The following is a 23,332-nucleotide window of genomic DNA, read 5'->3' on the forward strand; positions in this document are numbered from 1 at the left end:
GAATTGATGGAAACAATTAAAAAACATCTTCAAATGGAGCACACGCGTTCAACGGAACGTATCCCTAATCACACCAGGACGTGACATTCGATCGAATATCGAGTTTGAGTAACGCAAAGTTCTCGAAGATAAACTATATACATTTGTAATTTGATTATAAAATTTACTTACAGGCTTTACAGATACTCGAATCTTGTATGCAACCCGAAGTTAGGTTTTTCACTCCAAATTAACCCCTTCAAGGATCATATTCACCCTTTCACGTATCAAATTCACTTTGTGGACAACTGAAAAATAAAGTAATACGATACCGTTTTATCGTTTTCTGTGATTTTATTCGTAATTAACGAGCTAGCAAGAGACAATCAATTGATACTTTCAGCGTTGAATGCATTTTATGTTATTTTTTGTTTAAGTATTATTACATACGATACAATTTTTATTCCTTGATAATAACTTTACATCGGATTTTATATTTATTGCAATGACTTAAGACAATAAGTTTTTAGAAAAATTTCATTTAGGATTAAGGTTAACGAGTGAGCAAGAATCGTTATTTATAATTGTAAATTACAATTACAGTTCGAGCGAAGAGCGCAGAATCGAACCGAGGCTTTTGGTTTCCCAGATTGTTTTCTTTATTGCGCAAACATCGAACAAAAATGTCTACGGGAAACGACATTAAGTAGTTCCGTATGGAAAATAGGGTTCTCAAACTACGACAAGCTGTGTTGGATCGTCTGTTAAAGCATTTCGATGTCGAAGCGAAAACAGACGAACAGTGACGTTTACGAAGGTGAACCTCCTTCGGTAATTGTTTAATCAGGCACATCTAATGCGTATAACACTGACGATAGATAAACGAGCATCGACTTCTTGCTCCTCTCTACAGACAGTTAACGTGTTAACTATTGTGCAAACATATAAATTCAATTCAACTATTTGCAATCTATTTATTAGTTGCTGATCTTCCATAAGTTTGCATCGAAAATTTTATTCGATTCTTCTTTTAATACCACAACGATACCACCTTCCTTTTTTGATTCAATTAATTTTTATCGTCCATGGTCAACGTTTAGTTTTTATTGACTTTTGTGCAAACATATAAATTCAATTCAACTATTTGCAATCTCTCGAACAATCTATTTATTAGTTACTGATCTTCCATAAGTTTACATCGAAAATTTTATTCGATTCTTCTTTTAATACCACAACGATACCACCTTCCTTTTTTGAGTCAATTAATTTTTATCGTCCATGGTCAACGTTTAGCCTTTATTGACGTTTCCTAATAATTTAGGTAAAATTAATTTTGTTATCTTCGTTACAGTTTTGTATAATTTTTTGTCAAGCAAAAATGTGGCACAATTAAAAAACTTCAACCATTATCAGTATGAGAAATGTGGTATTCAAAATTATTTACAATAAATGTAAAAAGTGAAAAACTTTGATGATGGAGGCCAATTTAATTAATTTTTATTGTCCATGGTCAACGTTTATATCAATAATTTCATTCTAGCCTTTATTGACGTTTTCTAATATAATTTAGGTAAAATTAATTTTGTCATCTTCGTAACAATTTTGTATAATTTTTTGTCAAGCAAAATGGTGGCACAATTAAAAAACTTCAACCATTATCAGTATGAGAAACGTGATATTCAAAATTATTTACAATAAATGCATTAAATGAAAAATTCTAATGATGGAGGCCAATTTAAATGTTGTTTATCATAGTGATTTGTAGAAAACAAAAAAAGTTGAAAGGTAATTCAAATTTAAAATTTTAATTGTAATAAGCATAACAGAAATGGTACCGTTTCGATAAAAATTATAATAATCGAATATATTCTTTCAACCAAATTATTCTGCAAAACATTTTAAATAATACCCAAGATGAAACCAATGACAGTAGAAACGAAGATATACCATGCTTTGGTAAAAAGGTTTAAATGATTTGAAGTCCAAAAAGAAGTAATTGTACTAAAAAAGATGTCATTTAGCTGCTAACAAAATTTGAGAAAGCTTTCATTTCTTGTATTTCATTAACAAAAAAAGAAGAATCGAACAATATTGTTTCTTTTTGATCTTACAGTATATCTGTGAAATTATCTATAAATAAATGTATTTATTTTATTTCATGTTGTCTTAAATATTGCATATAAAGTGCTGAGTATTGTTCTATTATGAGAAAATTCTGTGAACACTTATGTCCCTCAATTAATCCACATAACGAAAGTTCTACAGCTGATTTTGTAATTAAGAATTATCGAAATTTCAAAATGACTGGAAAGTGGAAACGGTGTTAAGTGGGGCACATTGCTAACTTCTTTTATTAGTTTTATCAAAGTTTTATCACTTTGTGTGATCGTTATTACGACTCGTATCGCGAATGATCGTTTGAACGTAGATGAAAACTTTTAAACGATCGAATTTCTATTTGACAAACCTTACGTGTGGCTTGCTGGGTGGAAAAGGCGTGGATCCGTGGCTAGGAGATTCACTGGAATGATAAAGCAAGGGTAGGGAAGCAATCAAAGACATGATCGATGGCTCATTCGTCTGAATCTTACGGTTGATTAGTCAATTAGACGGGAAACACGTAGAACGTCGCTGTTGCCTATGTGCTAGGGGATGGCCGCAAGTGTGAGGTCCCAGAAAAGGCTATTTTAATTATCGTCGTCGGGGTGTACTCTACGTTCGGGTTTTCCAGCCCGTATTATTAATTTTCCGTTGTATTAATTGCTCCCACGTTCGATCAAACATGAAATCAGCCCTCGGTTCTGATTAGATACGTGGGACTGCTTCTTCCTTATCGAACATTAGTCGCTAATGGTTGGAATTGAACGACATTGATCGTGGCGAAATTTGAATTTTCACGCGTTGAAGTTTCTGACATTTCGGGGGCTGCACACGTGGCGACGTTTCGTATTCCCTCATCGAGAGAAATCAAGGAAATTCAGCGATATAGACTTTCGAAACTGAATTAACGCCGGTTGAGCGTCTGTTCGTAGATTAATATTTCTAAGGGGCAGTTTTTAGAATTTGAATCTGGAGTTTCAGGCTCTGAAAATTTTCTTAAACAAATTCTCAATTGATCAATATGGATATGGGAGAAATCGAACGTTCGAAGATCTAGAATACTATTGCATACGTTATCAGTTCAAAGAATATTGTACAATATTGAGGCTTAGAAATTTCAAACTCTAAATTCGAGTTCGTTGTAAAAAATTAAGGTTGCTCGAATATATCAAAATCCAAGTCATGATATTTATTATAGAGATACGTGTGGCTGAAAAAAAATGGTCTGACTATGTACAAGACTACAACCGTTTTATTAATTTTAAATAAAAAAAGAAAACTGTGTAAATTATCATAAATAAAACATTCAAATAATGTGTTTAAAACGTGTTTAAAGTTTTGCGATAGATAGATACAAATTGTGCTCTTCGAACAGCTGTAACGCCGTTAATTTTACGAATTCAAACAAATCCTGCTGCAGACGTGTTTTCAAAAATGCATAGTTTAAGAGAATGAAGAAGCAAAGATCGTTTTGTTTCGACTTCTGGACCAGATTACACCCTTTATAGGGAATTGTAGTCTAGACGTTAGTTCTTTATGTGTTCTTTGGAATGTAAAAAGAAAAAAAATATAGGCTTCTGGCCTATATACATATAACAAGTATGCACAATCTTTTTCAAAATATTTTGTAAAAGTATTTAAATTTACCGAAGATACAGTGAAGACCCTTTTGTCGAATATGGCTTCATGGTTTCCACGAGTCCGACCATTCTGCTGATCTAAAATGAACGAACCGGAAACCATTTTGTTCGGTATAAATGTGGTTATGGTCGGTACTGGAATCGCAAAAAAATATTGAAAAATAAAATTCCGCTAGCACTTTACAGCTAGTTTACCCATTTTTTCTTTCATCTTTTACGTATAAAAGAACAAATAGTAAAAACATCAAATTTCAAAAATTCTGTGCTAAAGATTTCCTCCAAATTTAGTGGCAATCGGTCCTCTAGAACTCGAGATATGGAAATTATTTGGAAGAATGTAGTTTCGAGAATATAATTGTGTGAATCTAGCAGTATCTATCGGTAGAAATATTTTCTAGGGCATGCAGTTTCATAAAATTAAATAAGAAAAGAGTTTTTTGAAGATTCTAGGCTAGAACACCCCCTTAAAGAAACGAGATTAGTTAGAAGAAGAAAACGCCGCGATCTAAGGCAATCTATGATGTCGAACAGACGACAGGAAAACCATCACATTCGTGGATTTCGGAAGATCAATGCATATAATCTTGAACCTAGAACATCCCCTTAAAGAAACGAGATTAGTTAGAAGAAGAAAACGACGCGATTTTAGACAATCTATGATGTCGAACAGACGACAGGAAAACCATCACATTCGTGGATTTCGGTAGATCAATGCATATAATCTTGAACCTAGAACACCCCCTTAAAGAAACGAGATTAGTTAGAAGAAGAAAACGCCGCGATCTTAGACAATCTATGATGTCGAACAGACGACAGGAAAACCATCACATTCGTGGATTTCGGAAGATCAATGCATATAATCTTGAACCTAGAACACCCCCTTAAAGAAACGAGATTAGTTAGAAGAAGAAAACGACGCGATCTTAGACAATCTATGATGTCGAACAGACGACAGGAAAACCATCACATTCGTGGATTTCGGTAGATCAATGCATATAATCTTGAACCTAGAACATCCCCTTAAAGAAACGAGATTAGTTAGAAGAAGAAAACGACGCGATTTTAGACAATCTATGATGTCGAACAGACGACAGGAAAACCATCACATTCGTAGATTTCGGTAGATCAATGCATATAATCTTGAACCTAGAACATCCCCTTAAAGAAACGAAATTAGTTAGAAGATGAAAACGACGCGATCTTAGACAATCTATGATGTCGAACAGACGACAGGAAAACCATCACATTCGTGGATTTCGGTAGATCAATGCATACAATCTTGAACCTAGAATATCCCCTTAAAGAAACGAAATTAGTTAGAAGATGAAAACGACGCGATCTTAGACAATCTATGATGTCGAACAGACGACAGGAAAACCATCACATTCGTGGATTTCGGTAGATCAATGCATATAATCTTGAACCTAGAACATCCCCTTAAAGAAACGAAATTAGTTAGAAGATGAAAACGACGCGATCTTAGACAATCTATGATGTCGAACAGACGACAGGAAAACCATCACATTCGTGGATTTCGATAGATCAATGCATATAATCTTGAACCTAGAACATCCCCCTAATGAAACGAGATTAGTTAGAAGAAGAAAACGACGCGATCTTAGACAATCTATGATGTCGAACAGACGACAGGAAAACCATCACATTCGTGGATTTCGGTAGATCAATGCATATAATCTTGAACCTAGAACACCCCCTTAAAGAAACGAGATTAGTTAGAAGAAGAAAACGCCGCGATCTTAGACAATCTATGATGTCGAACAGACGACAGGAAAACCATCACATTCGTGGATTTCGGTAGATCAATGCATATAATCTTGAACCTAGAACACCCCCTTAAAGAAACGAGATTAGTTAGAAGAAGAAAACGCCGCGATCTTAGACAATCTATGATGTCGAACAGACGACAGGAAAACCATCACATTCGTGGATTTCGGTAGATCAATGCATATAATCTTGAACCTAGAACACCCCCTTAAAGAAACGAGATTAGTTAGAAGAAGAAAACGACGCGATCTTAGACAATCTATGATGTCGAACAGACGACAGGAAAACCATCACATTCGTGGATTTCGGTAGATCAATGCGTATAACCTTATTTCTAATTATATTTTCTACACATACCTTTAAGACCAAACCGAGTAAGAACGCACCACAAGTTGTGCCTCACCCGTAGAGTATGTTTCAGGCAAGGAGCAGGGAATGCCAGCGTTCGCGCGCGGACCACAGGAAGGTGGTCCGCCGGAAATGAGTGACGAAAGGTTGGCGCATATCCTATCGGAATCTGGCCATCTACAGATGAGAGGCGAACACGAGATCTCGAACGACGCAGACAGCAAAAGTCCGAGCAGAATCGGTTGTCCGAGTCCGTTCAACAAGGACAGGCTCGACAGTCAGAACAGGAGACTGAAGAAATACGAAAACGATGACATTCCGCAGGAAAAGGTAGTCAGGATTTATCAGGAGGAATTGGCAAAACTGATGGGAAGAAGAGTCGACGATCTCCGTGGCCCGCGAGAATTCTCTTCTAGGTAAGGCTCGAACGAACAATGTTCCATCTACGCGCGAAAACGAGATAACTATAGCTGCGTTCAGAGCTTGAGAACTATTATAGTTAGACTGCGGATGTTTATTCAAATGCACATGTTTCTAGGAAATAGATAAAAGAGTGATACGTAAATAGTAGCTTGTTTCATTACTACAGGTCCTTAAAAATATATTTTTTGTTTTGCATATTTTGTATAAAAATATATATTGAAATATACTGCATATGTCATATATGTTTATTGCATTTCTTTTTGTGGCACGCTTATGGCTGCACGATGGCGTTTTACGTTGGAGTACTGGTAGGGGAACCCCCAAGTAGAGCTCGCCAGTCGGTCGCTGGGAATTCCCGTGCTTGTATATTACTATCGAAACAATTTTATAAAACATCTCTTCTTCGCTACCTTTGTAATTTTGCTGTATGGTTTATTAGACCTGAATAAATTACATTTTATATTACTATCGGACCACACTTTTCATAAAATTAATGCTTATATCCGAACATCTATTTCAATCTACTAATTCATCGTTTGTATGCGATAGTCATGACAGATATGACAACATAGCTATGTATATCTCGTGTTTACCTATATAACAGTTAATAGATGCTACGAATATTATTAATCAGTAATTCTGAAGTATTCTTGGCAGATAGGTTCTACAGAAACGAATTTTATATGGCCAGATTGTTAAAGAACCTAAAACAATTAAAGCATGCTACTTCAGCAAATTCAAATGTGCCCCAATTACATCTAGTAATGTTGAGTGTTCGTTCTCAGCTTATAAATTGACTGTAAACGATAACGTCATCAACTAATTCTTGACAATATTGAAAAAATACTCGTATGTTTAAGTAATAAAATTATTTGAACATATTTTGAATATATTTTGCATATTCCTGTATATTTTGGCATATTATTGATACATATTTGACATATGTTACTAACATATTTTGACATATTTTATTGACATAAATATCCGCAGTCTAGTTATAGTACAGATTCTTCAAACAATTACTACGAAATTTTATTCTGAATGACTGTTATAAAGAACCTAAATTTTAGGATCAGTTTCAAATAACAAATCGACTGTCAGACTAAACCCCTAAAATTCTATATGAAAACGATACTTTATTTTTAGACAACTGGAAACTACTCACAATTTGTCATTGAACTTATTTTTATAGTCTCGTTAAAGTTCAAAAGTCCCATCTAGATTTATTTAGAAAATTACTTAGTGAAAATTCATGTCATCCATATATGGGTAACGTGGCAGTCAATGTGGTAAAGTTTTTGCATTAGGTTCCATATGAGTTCTATAACCATTATTTTTTAGGTTCTATACAGGTTTTGTAACGACGTTGAATTTATACAACGTTTTTTAACATGGATTCGAGAGAGCTTTAACATGATTATACTAAACATTTTGTTAACTGCTTTCTTTCCAAAGTTTTTAAGGTCACTTCTAGTTTTTTGTAGGAAAACCTATACTTTTTGTACACCTATCTTTTAGTAGATATTAACCCCTTAACACTCCTATTTCGGGTTAACCAAGAATGATCAGTTTTCTTTATTGGATTTGTTTCTAAAAATGCGGTTTTTGTTACTTACAATGTTGTATCCAACGTATAATTTGAAAGAAAACAAATATTATCATTCCTTAAACCATTAGATTAAACAAATATCGCTTTTCAAAGCAATCAGACTTGGGCATGAACGTTAAGGGGTTAAGACAAATATCAGTTAACATCATAAGAAATATCTTTTTTCCCATCTAACTCTAAAAAATACAGTTTGCACAAAATTTAGTATAATCAGTTGAAAGCTCTCCTTGAAGCATGTTATACTTGACAAAAAACTTCTTAAATGGTCCACTGGTAGTAGAATAATGTATAATGTACATCGAATAAATATAGAAGATATTAAGAAAGACCTTTTACAAACTTATAATAGAAAATAACACCCAAAATGAAGATACTGTTAATAAAATTGAAGAAGAAAACTATTTTTAAAAATGAACTCAAAATGTAGAAAATACATGGACTATGTTGCGTACTGTGTACATCAAAGAATAATGAAACACATCCAATTCTAAAAAATGAAATAGAAGAAATTTTTAAAAACCCAGATTTAAAAGTTGAATAAATAGTTTACTCTACTAGAAAGCAAAGAAAAGTAAAATGTCTAAACATTTTTCAGCATTGAAATTCACTTTATCGGTATTTGTCCATAAAAGCAGATATTATAGATGATGTTCTATTAATAAAAAAACACGAGAAAACGTTTGACAAAATATAAAATTTAAGTTACTTATTAATATTATAAAATTAAAAAAATGAAAATACATTTAAGATAAAAGATGAAGCTTGTCAGTGTTCTTAAGTTAATTTTCCTATGCTTCGAGTCGCATAAACGAATCTTTGTTTTAACGAAAATTTATCAAGTTACAAAATAATTGAAAAAGGACATAGAAAAAGAATTAAGGAAAGATAAATAATTAAAAGACTAACGAAATCTAATCTGACCTGAACACATCAAACGATAAATATTTATACTACATTATATAGATTCAAAATCGTTGCAGAACCTACATAGAACCTAAAAACTAACAATTACAAAGCTTATATGAATTGAAATTCTGAAAAACACTTCGAACTTTTATAAAAGGGTTTGAAACATTTATTGTTGGAACCTTTTCAAGCTTTACCCGCATTAATTTGACGACTGTTTGGGTGTAGAGTTGTTCTCTTAGAGAATGTCTCTAACACACATTTGCAAAGTATCCTACTAAATCGGTAGCGCATCCCATAGATCTTGTGAGTCATGGCATAGAGCGGCCGCGCGCGAACTATACCTAAAAAGATGACGTACGCGTCTAAAATTAATGTGTCGCTATATCTGTTTCATTATTTAACACATTGACAACCGATCGGTCAGATTTCCCACATTACAAACGTGTTTACGTTAACACTTTACCGACTGGTAGCTTAATAATCGACTTTTTACCCCTTAACACTTTACCGACCGATAGTTTATTAACCGGTTGTCATGAAAATAAAATATATTACTAGATTTAATTACCCTGTAATAATAGAAAGAGGACAATATACAGGGTGTTCGGCCAACCCTGGGAAAAATTTTAATGGGAGATTCTAGAGGTCAAAATAAGACGAAAATCAAGAATACTAATTTGTTGATGCAGGCTTCGTTAAAAAGTTATTAACGTTTAAAGTTCCGCCCGTACTGAATTTTTTTCTAGAAAGGGAGTAGGATTTAGGGGGTAGGTCTATTCACCAAAAATTATTGTAATTGACCCCTGCAACCGAAAATAATTTTTCCAGAACGATTTGAAATTTTTTAATTTTGTCGAAAAATTTCACACCTCGAATTTTTTTCTCGAAAGTAGATAGGATTTCGACGGTATGTCTAATGACCAAAAATGATTGTAATTGACCCCCGCAACCAGAACTAATTTTTTTAGAACGGTTTGAAATTTTTTTTTTTCGTCGAAAAATTTAGGCACCTACCCCCCCCCCCCCCCCTGGTCGATTTTTCTTAAAAATTCGTTTTTCATTTTTAGTAATTTTGTTTGACGCTCTACAGAAAAGTTGTTTAATACTTTTTTGTAGGTATCCATGAGCTCTACTTCAGAAAAAAGTTTCATTGAAATATATTCACAATTGTACGAGTTATAGCTGTTTGAAAATGGGACCATTTTTATGGGGTTTTTCTCATTTTGCGGGGTCAAGGACCAACTTTCCGAATATTTTTGCGATTTGTACATATTCTCCGCCAAAATACGCGTAGTTTGCTTTTTTAAACATTAAAATCGTCCAATCCGTTCAGAAGTTATGACGTTTTAAAGATTCGCATGAAAATTCAGGCAGATATTTCTGGCCAAAAATTATATTTTCGGTAAACAATTTTTTTCTCGGAAATGCGTAGGATTTCGGGGGTATGTATAATGACCAAAAATGATTGTAATTGACCCCCGCAACTAGAACTAATTTTTTTAGAATGATTTGAAATTTTTCAATTTCGTCTAAAAATTTCAGTACTACTCGAATTTTTTTCTCGAAAGTGGGTAGGATTTCAGGGGTATGTCTATCGACCAAAAATGATTATAATTCAGCCCCGCAACCGAAAATAATTTTTCCAGAACGATTTGAAATTTTTGAATTTAATTGTTAATATCTTTTTAACGAAGCCTCCATCAACAAATTGGTATTCTTGATTTTCGTCTTGTTTTGGCCTCTAGAATCCCCCATTAAAATTTTTCCCAGGGCTGAAAGCAGGGCTGTAGTAAGCACTTTCACAAAGTTTGATTTAACATTCTTATAAGTACAAGAAAAAATGCATAGCTTAGGGTCAATTGGTACCGGTCGGTAAAGTGTTAATTTCATGCTACCTAAACTCAAAGACAACGTTAAGAGGCACTAGGCACGATTTAGGTTTCAAAAAGTATGCATATTTAAGATTACTTATGCTACTAGTCCTCTGTGGTCCTTTTTAGTCCTTTCATCGATCAAGAATACAGTAAAAAGCATGATAACTTTGTTGAAAAACTTAATTTGCAAAAGGGTGTATATGATTTGTAGACTTAATATGAAGTGCAAAACCTGTAACGAACAGGAACAACTGTTACAACGTGATATTTCAAGAAACTTTATTATTCAAAAATGTCGCGTTATTAATTTCAATATTGCAGGGAGTTATAGACAACTTTCAGTTGATTCGTGCTGTTGCGTGAAGTTCATGAAAGGCGGTTGTCAAAGTGTTAACACGTAAATGTCAGATGTAAATACGTGATCCATACCCACACAGTGTGACGAACAATGGACGAAAGTAAACAAAAATTGACGTTTAATGATAAATTGACGAATTTTACAATTTATTGCTAAAAATTATGTATTATAAGACCTTTTGAGTTGCAGAACATTTTTACAATTCTAATGATTTGTCTAGATTTCGTATGTTAAGTATTCATCAATTTTAACTCGAGTTTAAAGTACTAGAAAGCACGTTTGTGTTATCTTAGTTATGAATTTTGTTCGAAACGCCCATAGATTCGTGACACTGTGACCCGTCCAGACGAATATTACGTACACATACCCTTCATTATTGAGGACAGCACGCGACCTCGATTGATTGTAGTGCGATGTTTCCGCACTTTTTCAGTGGTGCCCAAGGCGGCCTGCAAGGCATGGAGCGTACGCAGGACGACATTCGATTGGCGTTGGACGCGTACCATCGCGAGCTGCAGAAGCTAAACACGACACCTGGTCAGAACCCCACGTTGACTGGACTTCCAGGACTGCCGGGTCTCCCTGGCCTCCTGGCGCTTCAGCAACAGGCTCTTCAGCAACACCACTTGGCCACGAACGGTGGTGGCGTTCAGGACTTGAGCCTAGGAAAAGTGGATCCTAGGAACAAAATGATAAACGGTGTATCCGAGGAGGAGAAAGAAAAGATGGAGGAAGCGATGAGACACGCCGGTAGCGCTTTCTCGTTGGTCAGGCCGAAACAGGAAACCACCGCGCCGCAATCCACCCCGAGCGGATCCAGCGCGAGTTCGCCGCTTGGAAACTCGATTCTTCCGCCGGCGATGACGCCCAGCGAGGAATTCTCTGGTGCGGCGGCAGCCAGTCCCCTCCAAAGGATGGCTTCTATCACGAATAGTCTGATCAGTCAACCGTCCACGCCTACGCATCATTCGGCCAACCAGAGACCCCTGAAAGCAGTACTTCCTCCCATCACGCAGCAACAATTCGACATGTACAATAACCTAAACACCGAGGACATTGTGAAGAGAGTAAGTGAAACACGTTTCGATCGCCCTTTTAAGTAGTTTGCCTTAACGATGATGTTCATACGAGATTCATCTTCCCAGGTGAAGGAACAATTGTCTCAGTATTCCATTTCCCAACGTCTTTTCGGTGAATCCGTGCTGGGTCTTTCTCAGGGATCCGTCTCCGACCTCCTGGCGCGGCCAAAGCCCTGGCACATGCTCACGCAAAAAGGCCGCGAGCCATTCATCAGGATGAAGATGTTCCTCGAGGACGACAACGCCGTGCACAAGCTGGTAGCTAGCCAGTACAAGATCGCACCGGAAAAACTGATGAGGACCGGCGGCTACGGTGGCCTGCCTCGTAAGTTTAACTCAGGTCAATATAGATGTTTTGTTATTTTACTAAAAACGTAGTTTGGGAGCTCGAAACTATCGGCCGAATGATGCTACGATCGAAAGAACGAATCGTTCGACTGCCATTTATTGGGTTGATGAGTGACTTCGTGCCACGTCACTTCTCCCCTCTTCTCGCTGAATCGTACATCCGCGATCCTTACTCTACCGGCATACCTAAATCCGCATTTAAAATCATTAGCAATCGTCTTTATAATGCGATACGGTTGCGTTCCACAACTATAACATCACCTACATTTTTCAATATTTTGGACTTTTCTGTAGGAATGCAAAAACACAATCTTACAGACTTTAGAAACGTTCTGGCGAATCCATGTGTAATTACGCGAAGATACCATTTAAAACATGATATTGTTGCATAACTATAGCAGTAAATCATTAGCAATTGTCTTTATAATGCGATACGGTTGCGTTCCACAACTATAGCATCACCTACATTGTTCAATATTTTGGACTTTTCTGTATGAATGCAGAAACACAATCCTACAGACTTTAGAAACGTTCTGGTGAATCCATGTGTAATTACGCGAAGATACCATTTAAAACATGATATTGTTGCATAACTATAGCAGTAAATTATTAGCAATCGTCTTTATAATGCGATACGGTTGCATTCCATAACCATAGCATCACCTACACTTTTTAATATTTGGGACTTTTCTGTAGGAATGCCAAAACACAATCGTACAGACTTTAGAAACGTTCTGGCGAATCCATGTGTAATTACGCGAAGATACCATTTAAAACATGATATTGTTGCATAACTATAGCAGTAAATTATTAGCAATTGTCTTTATAATGCGATACGGTTGCGTTCCACAACTATAGCGTCACCTACATTTTTCAATATTTTGGACTTTTCTGTATGAATGCAAAAACACAATCGTGCAGACTTTAGAAACGTTCTGGCGAATCCATGTGTATTTACGCGAAGATACCATTTAAAACATGATATTGTTGCATAACTATAGCAGTAAAATATAATAATAAAAGTAATATAATTGAGATATATTTTGATTCGTTAGTACTCTGTAGGAGCTTCTTTATTTGTTATTAGTTGAGAAATATGATTCGGCATGCTGTCTTTGAAAAATTCACCAAAGGTCTGCATCTGTTGAATATACAGTCGTCTCGGAACATAAGTTGACACAATTGAAAGATCAGTTTTTATTATTTTAAAGTGACGCAAAATATTATACGAATAGCAGAACTTCGTAACATCAATCTGAAGCTATATTGTAAAATGAATAAACAGAGAAAAACAGAAAATATCTGTATAACTTTTATCAAACTACGGATTTATTTTTAATATTATGTTTGATATCCTTTATTACAAATAATTGCTTCAAGTAGTTTTGGAATAGAATTGCTTTTCGAAACGTGTTTTTATTATATATTTTGCAGCTTTTGGAATATTTCAGTCCAAGTGGTATCGTAAGTGTTTTATGAGATTGAGATATATGGGCTCTGGAGTAATTTCAATTTTATTTTCTTCAAAAAATTAGAATTGTTATCTTGTCGTAGCACAAATGACATTGTTCTGTCGATTACCATCGATAAAATGCAAATTACCAATCCCAAAAGTCAAGAAACAACCCCACTTTTTTTACACATTTGCGGTTGTTGCAATGTTTAAATTTGGATTCATCGGTAAATAATATTTTTTAACAAACGTTTGCGAGCATTTACTTTATTAATATATGGTCTCTTATATATTCTCTTTCGAATTTACGTTTCTTGAATTAGTAAAGACAATTCTCCCTTTATTTGTTCTACTGAAATAAAAAGGTTTGCAACAACTTTTCTCTCAATAAGACTTGATATTGATCTTGTCAAATTTTCTGCATTGCCTATATTTATAATTCGTTGTACAATTTTATTAACAGTTTCCACACTGATAGCAATTTTTCGTAAAGTATTTTGGCACTTTCTGGACTGTAATTGTATAATTGTTTAACTTTTTCGAAGAAAATTATTTCACGAGTAACGTGGAATATTCGTACATTCATATTGTTTTTAAACATATGATTGTTAGTCAATCGTTATTGATTGTTAACTTACATTCCATTTCACTAGTAATATCTTCTCTCACAAATGAGACAGTAGTCTTATTCTTACACTTGTTTGCAAACAACTAATCAATTCTAAAATTATTGTTGACAAATGACACTGACCTCGTCAGAATATTGATCACATTGTTTCCTTCACAATAAATATATTCTCGGAAGGTATGTCAACTTAGTTTTCGAGATAATTGTATATGTATGCCATTAAAAAAGCGTTCATAAGAACACTGGTGTATAAAACTATAAGACACCCTCCGAATTGGGATAATATGGTACTTCTGCTAAACAATGTTACGTGTAAAACAAGACAATTTATATCTAAATAATATTTTCATAAGTTTAAACTGCTCTTTTGTTTCTTGAAAAAAAAAGTTGTTAGTCTTCTTGTTCTCTTCTCTTAGAATTAACAAAATTTAATATATGTCATACTGACTTGTATTCATTTCAAGTCTAATCTATTCTAAATAATCTATTTTTGCTTCTGATCACAAAATGTCTGCTTCTTCATTCTCATTTAATAATTTGCTACGTGACATGCTTTTAGTTTTATTCGTTTTTTGATTTATACTGGCAGAGTCATTCCATCAAAAGATTTATAAGACAATACACGCAAATGTAGCTTCACAGAATGACTTTTTGCAACGGAAATGTCCTATAATTTTGTGCTATTATAATTTCGAAATATTTTACTTCTGGGAAATGTTTTCATATCTTCTGTTTGTTTACAATTGCATTCTAGGAACATTCTTCTTTGTTAACACTAGAACTATCAAACTGGTCAAAATGACTCATTCGTAAATTCTCATAAAAGTTATTACAAATTTACTCGACTGGATTTTTTCAAATTTACCGCAATTTTCTATAAAAGAATGAATAAACATTTATTTCCATTGTATTATACAATTCTTCAAATATCTACCGTTTTAATGTACAAATAAATACACCATAATTGTCGGTAGTTCTAGTATTAAGTACTGTTATACATACGTTAGAATCCAATGAATGTGTTATAATTTTGTCCACGAGCATATACAGGGTGTTCGGCCACTCCTGGGAAAAATTTTAATGGGAGATTCTACAGGCCAAAATAAGACGAAAATCAAGAATATCAATTTGTTGATGAGGCTTCGTTAAAAAGTTATTAAAAAATTTCAAATCATTCTGAAAAAATTATTTTCGGTTGCAGAGGTCAATTACAATTATTTTTGGCGAATAGATATACCCCCAAAATCCTACGCACTGTCCAGAAAAAAATTCGTGTAGGTGGACAAATATTATTAATAATTTTGTTAATAACTTTTTAACTAAGCCTCAATGAACAAATTGGTATTCTTCATTTTCGTCTTATTTCGGCCTCTAGAATCTCCCATTAAAATTTTTCTCAAATGTGGCCAAACACCTTGTATGTCCACCACAATATAATTGATGAAATTTTCTGTATTTCTTAGTTCCAATTAATTATCATTCGATAAAAAGGAAGAGCACGAATTTACTGCATCAACCCAATAAGACGAGCGAACGTTTGTTGGCAGAATCGAACGAAACAACATTCTGACATCCGTTCGACAGAGCTTTCGGACTATTAGACGCGGTTAGTGCGCAACGATTCTTCAATATTTGTGTCGTTTATCTTTTACAGCTTGTGGAACGCCGATGAAGCCTATGCCTCCAACGAAACTGGTTCAGGAACAGCTTCAGAACGCCGCGAAGGCGCAGGCCGCGGCGCAGGCAGCCGCTCAGGCGGTCGCCCAACATCAGCAAGAAAACCAAATACAACTCGGACCGCCTCAGCAGAGTCCTCAGCTTCCTCAGCACCCTCAACCGCCTCCACCGATGATGTTAACGCCCCCGGGTCCCCTTCATCCTCACACGCAGCTCAGTATGCAAGAGCTGCAGAAGAAGCAACAGCAACAACAGCAGCAACAAATGAATCTTCACTCGCCGCATCATCAGATGACTCCGTCGCCTCTTCGCGGTCTTCATCCGCACATCTCGCCCAGCGTGTACGAAATGGCCGCGCTGACGCAGGACCTCGACACCCAAACAATCACGACGAAGATCAAAGAGGCGCTGCTGGCGAACAACATCGGACAGAAGATCTTCGGCGAGGCTGTGCTCGGTTTGTCGCAAGGATCCGTCAGCGAGCTGCTGAGCAAACCGAAACCGTGGCACATGCTCAGTATAAAGGGTCGGGAGCCGTTCATCAGGATGCAACTGTGGCTGTCGGACGCGCACAACGTCGATCGGTTACAGGCGCTGAAGAACGAACGGAGGGAGGCGAACAAAAGACGACGCAGCAGCGGACCAGGCCACGATAACAGCTCGGACACGTCGAGCAACGACACGGCGGAGTTCTATCACGCGGCCTCGCCCGGTCCGGGGCCAGCATCCGCCAAGAAACAACGAGTCCTCTTCTCCGAGGAGCAGAAGGAAGCCTTGAGGCTCGCTTTCGCTCTCGATCCGTACCCGAACGTGGCCACCATCGAGTTTCTCGCCAGCGAATTGGCGCTATCCTCGAGAACGATAACCAACTGGTTTCACAATCATCGGATGAGACTGAAGCAGCAAACGCCGCACGGCCAGCCGGAACCCCAATCTCCCAGGGAACCTGGCCAGCCGTTCGACCCAGTTCAGTTTAGATTGCTGTTGAACCAAAGACTACTGGAGATCCAAAAAGAGAGACTGGGCTTGGGCAACGTGCCTCTGCCCTACTCGCCGTACTTCAACCCCAACTTGGCCGCGTTGGTGGGGAACGCGCTGAAGGAGCAGTGTTCCGGTCTAGATTTGTCGATGAGCTCGTTGAAGAGGGAACCAAACCAGGAGTTCGAAGACGAGGACGCGGAGGACGCGATGAGCAATCTTGGCAGCGAAGACTCCGAAGGATCGGCGGGTAGTATAAAGAGGGAACCGGCGGAGACACCCACCGCGCCAGCCACGGTCAGATCGAACAGACGGAAACCTGCCGCTCCGCAGTGGGTGAACCCGGAGTGGCAGGAACCGGTCAGAACGGGCGACGAGGTGATCATAAACGGCGTTTGCGTGATGCAAACGGACGATTACGGTGTGAAAAGAGAAGCGGAGGAGACGATCAGGGTGGAACCGACCCCAGTGCAGGACAGATACGAAGAGGACGCGCAAAGCGACGTATCGTCCGTCTCCGGAAACAACGGCCAGGACCGAGACAGCCCTCTACCTAGTCCGAAATCTGGACAGAACAGTCCAGTGACGTCGCCGAGGCCGCCCTCAACGCAGCAAACGCAACCGTCTACGGAGGAAAGTCCCAAGGAGAACGTAGTGAAACACGAGCCAGAAGAAACGTGGGATTATTAAGAGGATCGTGTGGTCGCGAGACCGCATTGGACAAATATTCGAACGGGTGAGGATCGAAGTGGACGACGTTTAAACATGCCAAAATGACGCTGCGGAAGTTACGGTCACAATTTAGCCGACGACTACGGCCTAGTTAAGTTCTTAAAGAGGAAACCAGTCATAGGATTCGGTCAGGTCTGATTGGCCGAGTCCTGCCTACTACGAGGGCATTATCATAGGATGGCGAATACAAAGTAGGATACGTGAACAAAAAAAAGACGCGCAGATGTGCATGAACCTTTGATCTGGCGTGCAAAGGCTACCGGCAGGGAGGCTGCTATCGAGGAAGATGGAGCTCAATCAAAAGAACTGTTTTCGTAACGTTTTAATCGATACGGAACGGAATAGTGTGTTGGGTGTGCACGGTTACTACAGCGGATTTGTATTGTTAGAAGACTGTAATGCGACGAGGTAGCTCGGGGGATAATGAGGGAGGGAGAGACGATCGTCGCACATTCGCTCGAAATCCGAAGAAACCCTGGCCGCTTCCGTTTTCGAGCGGACCCTGAGGGATGTTTCAAGGTAGGAAAAGAAAGTGGAGAAAGTAAGAACCGAACGGGAAAACGGAAAGGGTCCGGGTTCGTCAGAGTGCAATCTACGAATAACCAGTTGTTAGATCAAATTATTATTAATTTTATCTAATTACGCGCCAAGATGAGCGATTAATAATTATTGCATAATTGTGATTCATGTTATATTGTTTATACACTTCTCCTATCCCCATAGTTGTTAAGCTGTTAATGTTACTACACTCCGCTCTCCGATTACGTACCTTTTTATCTGTTCGGTTAAAGCGCGGTCGTTTATTCGCAACGGGAAAAAAAACAAAAATACGAAACAAGTTAGAAACGTAAAACGTCCTCTCGCTCTTCGTCCTGCGTCTTGCTTGCCCTGGGCGATGTTTTCCATGAACAGGCAACGAGATCGCCTAGAACCGGCTGTTATCAAATTTTCGTTACGTCGTTGGGAGATACGTAGTTTCCGTTTTGGTGTTCCCGAATTGGCAAGCGGGCCAGGGCCGAGCAAAAATCTGTCCCAGGGCTTGAGTAGGTTCCGAAAGTAATTGTTTCAAACCGTTATATACAAGTTCTGGTGTGGAAGCTGTTGCGAAGAACTTTTGTTCCAAATGATCCTGTTACGAAGAACCTAAAAGCCGAATTATGTTGGTTTACGATATAGGTTCATGATATAGGTTCTGAAACAGTTCTGAATCTGTATAGTCTAAATATATCTCATATATATCTTGAAAAGATAATCAACGTCCGATCTGACTATTCAGAATTTATTTACATTATATAGATTCAGAACCTAAAAAATATAGAAGCTATACGAGAGCCGATGCAAGGAACCGATACAGTCCGAAATTTAGGTTCTTTGTAACGATTGTTTGGAGTAAAAATTCTTCGTATCTGTTTTAAGAACCTAAACCTATATTATAACAATTGTCAAGCCCTGATCTGTCCACTTCTGAGTAGTCTTTGTTTTTTTTTTTCTATTCCCGCATAGAGAAAGCTAGTTATACGAGGCGATCGATGATCGAGGTTATCAGTTACTACCAATATTACTGTATTATTAGGCTTACGTTATCATTGCTATTTTATTATTATTATTATTATTGATTATATTGTATTATTTTATTACCATTCGAATTCTTATCGCGATAACGATACGGCTTGTGAAGCCAATGTGATAGAGCTTATATGCGATGATAAAATTAAAAAAAAAAAACGCGACGTACGTGGGGGCTGGAGGGCGGCCTCTTTCTGTGCGACGAAGATGCGCCGGCATCTTTATACCGGGTGTTAAAGCGTGGCACCGTAAGCTCGCATCAACGATGTAAATAACTGTACAAAAAAGAGACTCGGAACATACGAGAACATTACACATACACAAATCTTGTATATTATACTTAATTACCACACTTAACTCTTTAATAGCGATATATTCACGCGGAAGTAATGGCGACCCGAGCGCCGTACGCGACGGACGCCGACGCCGCGTCTCCGACGAAGACGAATCGACCGCGGGGCGTCGAACGAAAAGAAAAAAGGAAACAAAAGGAAAATGGTGTCCGTTCTTCCGCAGCCACGCGGAAACGCGGCGTCGGGTCCGCGTTACGCGTAGGAGCGCGACAGGAGAACATATAATTACGATTACCGTATACTATCTCGAAGCCTGAGAATGAAAAGAAAGCGAGAGTGTGCGTGCGTGCTTGTGCGAGAGAGAAAGGGGCAACAAAAAAAAAAATTATCCTCGATATTACGAATCAAACTTGTATTTACCAGATTAAATTTTAATCTTCGATTAAATTCTAGTCCGCAGTTAAAACGAACAATGGCTAGAGAGAGAGAGAGAGAGAGATATGAGTGAAAACGGAATGAGTGAAAGGGAAAAAATATGACGTGCGAGCGAGACAGCCAACCCCAGTGAGAGAAACACTTGAACAAAAAAAGGGCATTGCTAATTGAGAGACCAGTGATCCGACATTTTTCTTTCTTCAATTTACGGTTTTTCACGCGAACCTAGAACCTTCGGGGGACTGAAGTACGAACGGTACACGACGCTATTATTTATCATCCTCACCACTGATTATCGATATCGATTAACGTCACCCTCGTTATCCTTAAACATTATTATTATTATTATTATTATTCTAATTATTATTCTAATTATTATTATTATTATTATCGTCGTTATTATTATTGCCGTCTACGCTGTTTATCGTTGCTCGTAACTTAATGACATCGACCAGTCACGCGAAGCTGCCTGACAATCGAACGCGAACCAGCAACTGGGAACAGCATAACGTCAGAGAACTCGGTGGACCCGAAAGAGCGAAGAGGCAACCAGGGAACAAAAATGGATCTCAAGTCGAGCATTAGTCGCCGAACACACGACTGCAAACCAGCCTGATGAGACCGTCCGATTGTCAATCTCGTTGGGTTACGACGCGAACAATTGCTGACCTGATCGTCGCTGATCGCGCAGCTGAGTAAACTGTATGTAACCCGATCCACTTAGGGACGATCGGCATCGTGGTTTCTTTGTTTTTTCACCCCCCTTCCCCTTTCGCCCACCCATTCGTCCATTCCCCTTCCCGGCCACACTCCGAAACCCAAAAAATCTTCAACCACTCGTCCCCTTCTCTTTTCACAATTTTTTTTCTCTTGTTTCTCGAGCGAGTTGCGAGGCATATAGGTTCTTCTGTAGATACCGAATAGACTCTAGATAGCAGATAGCTTTAATTATTTAAGCGGAAACGGCTTTCTAGGCGAGTACCCGGTTCTTCGGGTAGGGAGTTTGTAATATAGGGAAAAGGTTCGTGCGGACACACGAGCGGGGTTCAGACAAGGACCACCGGAAGGAGGAAAAATCATATCGTAAACATAATAATGAATATTTTACAGAACCGACGATACAAAATAAAAAAAAAATAATAATAAATAACGAAAACGTAAAGATAACTGTAGATAGATATTCAGGAAATGAAAAGTTATCGATGCTCTTGTATACGCGCGTACGTGCCGCGTAAAATGATCAAAATTTTTCGGGGGAAAAGTAAAACGGGAGACGAGAGAAGCAAGGTATTATACGCTGAGAAAGGACATTGTCATTCAGTAGTAAAAATAATTGTATTAAAAAAAAAAAAAACGAGAAGGTCTACCTAACGTAATAGTTTATTAATTTGTGTTTCATTTCAAACTGTATTATAGCTTAAAGATTATCCTGTACATTGCATACACATACATACATACACACTCACACGAGCACTATTGTTTTAAATTGTACGTTTATGATTATTATACGAAGATGAAGAAGAAAAATAAATAAGGTATACAAAGTATTGAAGACTACACGAGAGATTTTATTTTGGATTTTTAAACAAACGGGAAGATCACCGACGATTCCTTTGCGGCAATTTCTGTAGAAATCGCATCTTCGGAGGCATCGAGCGTACGTGGGTTCTTATCGCGAAGGTGGCGACCACTAGGATTCAAATTTTTCTAACGTACATTTTGCACGATCGCGCACGAGAATGGGAAAATTTATTACGATTCTTATTTATTCATTAATTTATATATTAAATGATTTATCGAAATCGTTGGTTGATTTTTAATTGTTAAAAATTGTTTCCTTCTTCTTTTAAATCGTTTTCATGCGAACGAAAAGCACGAAAAGCGTGTAAATTAACGGAACACTCGATGTCTCGCACGTTTACGACATACCGGTGTACAGATTAATTCTCCTTTGGTAGGAAATCTGGTAAACAATCTACAGATTATAATTCCTCGATAACTTTAGACACGCAATAATACAATTTAAACACGATACAAATGGAAAATTCTCTTTATTGTATATACGTATATGATTATATTATTCATATCAGTGTCTCCTTTCAAGAATTTCTAAATTAAAAGAACTGTATTGAAAATTGCATAACGGTTATTCTATTGATCCCTCCTTATTTTTCAATGTATTTATCGAAATATTAAAACTTCGAATTAAGTAAACAAATCAACAACAAACATTGTAATTATAGTGCATGAAGAAAAGTTCGAAGTAAACGGAATCCAATGTAATTTTTCTATTGTTTCCTAGTCAACGTTTGAAATCATCGAGATGCAAGAACAGTAATGCGGAAGAAAAATTGTATTTGTATTAGGTACAAATTTCGTCAATAATAATCTGAACAAAGAAGTGTCGAGAAAAACAATAACATTGAAAAATATAATTAATGAAATCCAACTTCTTTATCATCTGTCGACAATGAAAAACACGAAAAGCTGAAAACGTTATAAATCGGTAATACGACGATATTATGTTATTGTTGTTACGAATATCAATAAAATCATCATTTATAAATGCCTTCGTGAATTTTTAATTTTATTTCTTGTTTTGTACATATTATTAAAATGTTATCTACTGTTGGTGCTTTTGCTACCGACGAACGGTACGATAGCTTTCTACTTTTACAAGTGCCAATAACAAATAATACTTTATATTGTCATAGATGAGGTATCGAGTAGACTTTTCACCACAATCATACCTCGTCTATGCTTTCACCACAGACGAGGTATACGAGTAGACCAATCACCTTATGGACTTTCGCGGCCGAATCTGACTGCCATACCGACCTGAAAATTCGGAGCTGATTTTAGCGGCCTCTTCTCATGGATGGTGGTCAGTTGAGAAACTATTCACTGAATTAGTATTGATGGGTAGATAGCTGTAGTGTGTGCGTAAATACATGTGAGTTGACTATGGGGAAGGGATTAAAATTCATTTCTGAATCTGTTGGTAATGTTGTGAATGACACGAAAATGGTAATGCGACTGCAGAGACTGTTATGGTTTTTTCCAAAATAATAATATTTTTGGATATTGTACTCTCTAATCACGTAACTTTTCTTATCTT

The 23,332-nt window shown here is 37.3% G+C and overlaps 1 protein-coding gene across 5 annotated transcripts in view; it reads left to right on the plus strand.

Annotated features, from left to right (window-relative positions):
• Cut (homeobox protein, cut) overlaps positions 1 to 22,349 on the plus strand; it is a 255,987-nt gene extending 233,638 nt beyond the window's left edge. For 2 of the 5 annotated variants that reach the window (XM_076778847.1, XM_076778839.1), the window contains exons 6-9: positions 5,914 to 6,268; positions 11,435 to 12,092; positions 12,171 to 12,444; positions 16,188 to 22,349. In XM_076778847.1, the coding sequence (XP_076634962.1) occupies positions 5,914 to 6,268; positions 11,435 to 12,092; positions 12,171 to 12,444; positions 16,188 to 17,878 (2,978 nt within the window). In that variant the 3' untranslated portion in view covers positions 17,879 to 22,349. The remainder of the gene's footprint in view (positions 1 to 5,913; positions 6,269 to 11,434; positions 12,093 to 12,170; positions 12,445 to 16,187) is intronic. The other 3 variants (XM_076778866.1, XM_076778874.1, XM_076778857.1) reach the window with 3 other exon arrangements.
• The last annotated feature ends 983 nt before the right edge of the window (positions 22,350 to 23,332 follow it).

The sequence above is a fragment of the Colletes latitarsis genome, chromosome 2 (assembly GCF_051014445.1).
Source record: "Colletes latitarsis isolate SP2378_abdomen chromosome 2, iyColLati1, whole genome shotgun sequence".
Classification (NCBI taxonomy): domain Eukaryota; kingdom Metazoa; phylum Arthropoda; class Insecta; order Hymenoptera; family Colletidae; genus Colletes; species Colletes latitarsis.